This window comes from Pteronotus mesoamericanus, unplaced genomic scaffold (assembly GCF_021234165.1).
Source record: "Pteronotus mesoamericanus isolate MK-2021 breed Mesoamerican mustached bat unplaced genomic scaffold, CSHL_Meso_final contig_69, whole genome shotgun sequence".
Classification (NCBI taxonomy): domain Eukaryota; kingdom Metazoa; phylum Chordata; class Mammalia; order Chiroptera; family Mormoopidae; genus Pteronotus; species Pteronotus mesoamericanus.
Window position 1 is genome coordinate 3,298,429 of NW_026555237.1, and position 3,788 is coordinate 3,302,216.

At 37.4% G+C, this 3,788-nt stretch overlaps 1 protein-coding gene across 1 annotated transcript; it reads right to left on the bottom strand.

The window, feature by feature from the left end:
* Positions 1–556: 556 nt before the first annotated feature.
* Positions 557–1,869, bottom strand: LOC129077770 (zinc finger protein 22-like). The gene has a single exon (XM_054582321.1). It carries the CDS (start codon positions 1,734–1,736, stop codon positions 1,059–1,061), a length of 678 nt encoding a protein of 225 aa, XP_054438296.1. The 5' UTR covers positions 1,737–1,869; the 3' UTR covers positions 557–1,058.
* Positions 1,870–3,788: the final 1,919 nt, after the last annotated feature.

A 3,788-nucleotide genomic window follows, 5' to 3' on the forward strand; every position in this document is an offset into this window, starting at 1 on the left:
TTTGGAATAGTCTGAGAAGGACAGGGGTTAGCTCTTCCTTAAATGTTTTGTAAAATTCTCCTGTGAAACCATCTGGTCCAGGGCTTTTGTGTGCCAGGAGTTTTTTGATTACATCTTCAATTTCCCCAGCTGTTATTGGTCTGTTCAGGCTTTCTGCTGTTTCTTCATTCAGTGTTGGAAGGTTATATTTTTCTAGAAATTTGTCCATTTTGTCGAGGTTTTCAAATTTCTTGGCCTATAATTGTTAATAGTAAACACTTACAATCCTTTGTATTTCTGTGGTATCAGTTGTTATTTCTTCTCTTTCATTTCTGATACTATTTATCTGGGTCCTCTCCCTTTTTTTCTTGATGAGTCTGCTTAAAGGCTTGTCGATTTTATTTATCTTTTCAAAGAACCAACTCCTGGCCTTGTTGATCCTTAGTCTCTGTCATTCAATTCTGCTCTGACCTTGATTATTTCCTTTCTTCTCCTCACTCTGGGTTTTGTTTGTAGTTGTTTTTCCAGTTCTTTTTTTTTTTTTCTATTCCTTTAACAACTGTGAACATGAATAATTTTAATATAGTGAATATTAAGTCACAATTACAAACTGATGATTAATACACTACAAAACTTTACAATCATAAAATTTCCTCATCTATTACAGAATTCCGAAACCAATGTGATTAACTTCTTTTCCCTTTTAATTACCCCTACAACACAAAGTCTTAAAACTGGGTAGTCACTGAAATTCCTACATTTTTACATATCATTAAAACATTATTGTTTTTGTCAAAATTATGCAGAAAGCACTTTCAAGTGAGGTCAAGGATCTTATAGTCTCTCAAAACGTATTTTCAGTTCTTCGCACACCTGGTTACATAAAAGAAATGAGAGGACCATTGGACTCATGTAATTTCTTTCCACCCAATGTCACTAAACTCCCAGAGTTTCCATGCTAGGAAAGGATACAGTATTTAAGCGCTCTATTACAAAGTATCTCTAGTTCTAAAAGAGAGGTTATTTTTGTTTTGTTTTGTTTTTTCCCTCTTTAACAGGGCTGAAACAGCACCTCTTACTTAGCGAATACGAGCCACTGACTTCCTTCTTGCACCAGCTTTCCAAGATGATACTAAATGAGTTTTTGACCTAATATTTTTGCCTGGAGTTTTGCGAGGCTTCTTTTCTTTGTGCACCTTCATGTGCTGCCTAAGATGAGAGCTCTGGCTGAAGCACTTGCCACATTCACTGCACTGGTAGGGCTTCTCCCCTGTGTGGGTTCTCTGATGCTGAATAAGGTGGGAACTCTGGCTGACACATCGGCCACATTCATCACACTGATAGGGTTTTTCTCCAGTATGAATTCTCTGGTGCTGAATGAGGTTTGAGCTCTGTTTAAACCTTTCTCCACACTCATCACATTTATAGGGCTTTTCCCCAGTATGGATCCATCGATGCTGAATGAGATTAGAACTCTGAAAGAAACTTTTCCCACAATCAGCACATTTATGGGATTTCTTTCCAGTGTGGATCTTCTGATGTTGAAAGAGGGTTGAGCTCTGACTGAAACTTTTTTCACATTCAGTACATTTATAGGGCTTCTCATCCAAGCTTCTCCTTAGTCTACTCAAGCTTGAGTCAAACCGAACAGTCATTCCCCATTTCTGCCGCTGCCGGCCTATTTTGCGCTGGTTCTCAGAGGTCTTTCCTTGGTTTGAGCTCCGAGACATATCTCCCTTAAGTTTTCCTAACCTCATGGTGAAGAACCGAATGTATTCTTAACAAAGTCTACTCTCTTCTTCTGAATTAGTGTTCCTCTTCCTAGAGATACATAGCTCAGAATTTTCGTGCCCAACCAGCCACCGCCATCACGGCCTACCTAGACATCCCAGCTCCCTGTTTTTCCAGTTCTTGAAGCTGAAGGGTTAGGTCATTTATTAGAAATATTTCTATCTTTTTTAGGTAGGCTTGTATTGCTATGAACTTTCCTCTCAGGACTCCCTTTGCTGTGTCCCACAGGTTTTTGACTGTTGTATATTCATTTTCATTTGTTTCCAGAAACTTTTTGATTTCTTTTTTGATCTCATTATTGACCCATTCATTGTTAATAGTGTACTATTCAGTTGCCATGAGTTTGAATGTTTTTGAGTTTTTTCCTTGAGGTAGGTTTCTAGATTCAAGCCCTTGTGGTCCGAGAAAATGCTTGTTATCATTTAGATTTTCCTGAATTTGTTGAGTCTTGTTTAGTGTCCTATCATGTGGTCTATATTTCAAAATGTTCTGTGTGCATTTGAAAGAATATGTGTTTTGCTTCTTTGGGATGAAAGGTTCTGTATATGTCATTTAAATCCATTTGCTCTTATGGGTTATTCAGTTCCACAATATCCTTGTTGATATTTTGTTTGTGGGATATCCTTTTCTGGCAGTGGGGTGTTAAAATCCCCTACTATCAGTGTGTTGCTGTCTCTATCTTCCTTGAAGTCCTCCAAGATTTTCCTTATATATTTGGGTGCTCCTGTGTTGGGTGCATACAGGTTTACAATGTTTGTCTTCTTGATGGATTCTTCCCTTGAGTATTATAAAGTGTCCTTCTGGGTCTCTTTTTATGGCCTTTGTTTTGAAATCTATTTTGTCTAGTATAAGAATTGCTGCCCCTGTTTTCCCCCCCCCTGTCCATTTACTTGGAATATTTTATTTCCATTCCTTTTCTTTCCATCTGTGTAGGTCCTTTGTTCTGAGGTGGGCCTCTTGTATACATGATATGTGTGGGTCATGTTTTCTTATCCATTCAGCTACCCTGTGTCTTTTGATTGGGACATTTAATCCATTTACATTTAAAGTTATCATTGATAGGTAGTTATTCATTTTTTCCCTTTGTACCTGTGAACCTCTCTTTCTCACTCTTTTGCTTCCTCTTCTTAAACCAGTCCCTTTAGCATATCTTTTAGTGCTGGTTTGGTGGAGATGTATTCTTTTAGTCTTCTTTTGTCTGGGGAACTCCTTATTTCACCTTCTACTTTAAATGAGAGCCTTACTGGGTAGAGTAGTCTTGGCTGCAGGACTTTGCTTTTCATTACTTGGAATATTTCTTGTCATTCCCTTTTGGCTTGTAGTGTTTCTGTTGAGAAGTCAGCTGCTAGCTGAAAGTGGATGTCCTTGTCTTGTTCCTGATCTTAGTGGGAAAGTTTAATTTTTTGCCCAGTGAGTATGAGATTCACTGTAGGTTTTTCTTATATGGCCTTTATTATGCTGAGGTCTGTTCCCTTTATTCCAACTTTGCTGCGTGTTTTTATCATAAATGGGTGCTATATCTTATCAAATGCTTTTTCCACATCTATTGAGATGATCATGTGGTTTTTGTCTTTCTTTTTATGTGATATATTACGTTTCTCGATTTGCCAATATTGAACCATCCTTGCATCGCTGGGAGGAATCCCATTTGATCATGGTGGATGATCTTTTTAATGTATTGCTAGATGCGGTTTGGCAATATTCTTTTGAGGATTTTAGTGTATACGTTCATCAGCAATATTGCCCTGTAGTTTTTTTTCTTTGTTCTGTCTTTATCTATCCCAAAACCATTTATTGAAGGGACTATTTTTATTCTATTGTATGGTCATGTCCTCGTTGTCAAATAATTATTGACCATAGAAAAATCAGTTTAATGCTGGGCTCTCTATTCTGTTGCATTGATCTATATGTCTGATCTTATGCCAGTACCAGATTGTTTTGATTAAAATGGCCTTGTAGTATTGTTTGATATCTTGTGTTGTGATTCCTCCAACTTTGTTCTTTTTTTCAAGATTGCT

What these genes read in the sequence shown, in the direction of transcription:
- LOC129077770 (XM_054582321.1), bottom strand. Translation starts at nt 1,736, where the DNA reads ATGAGGTTAGGAAAACTTAAGGGAGATATGTCTCGGAGCTCAAACCAA.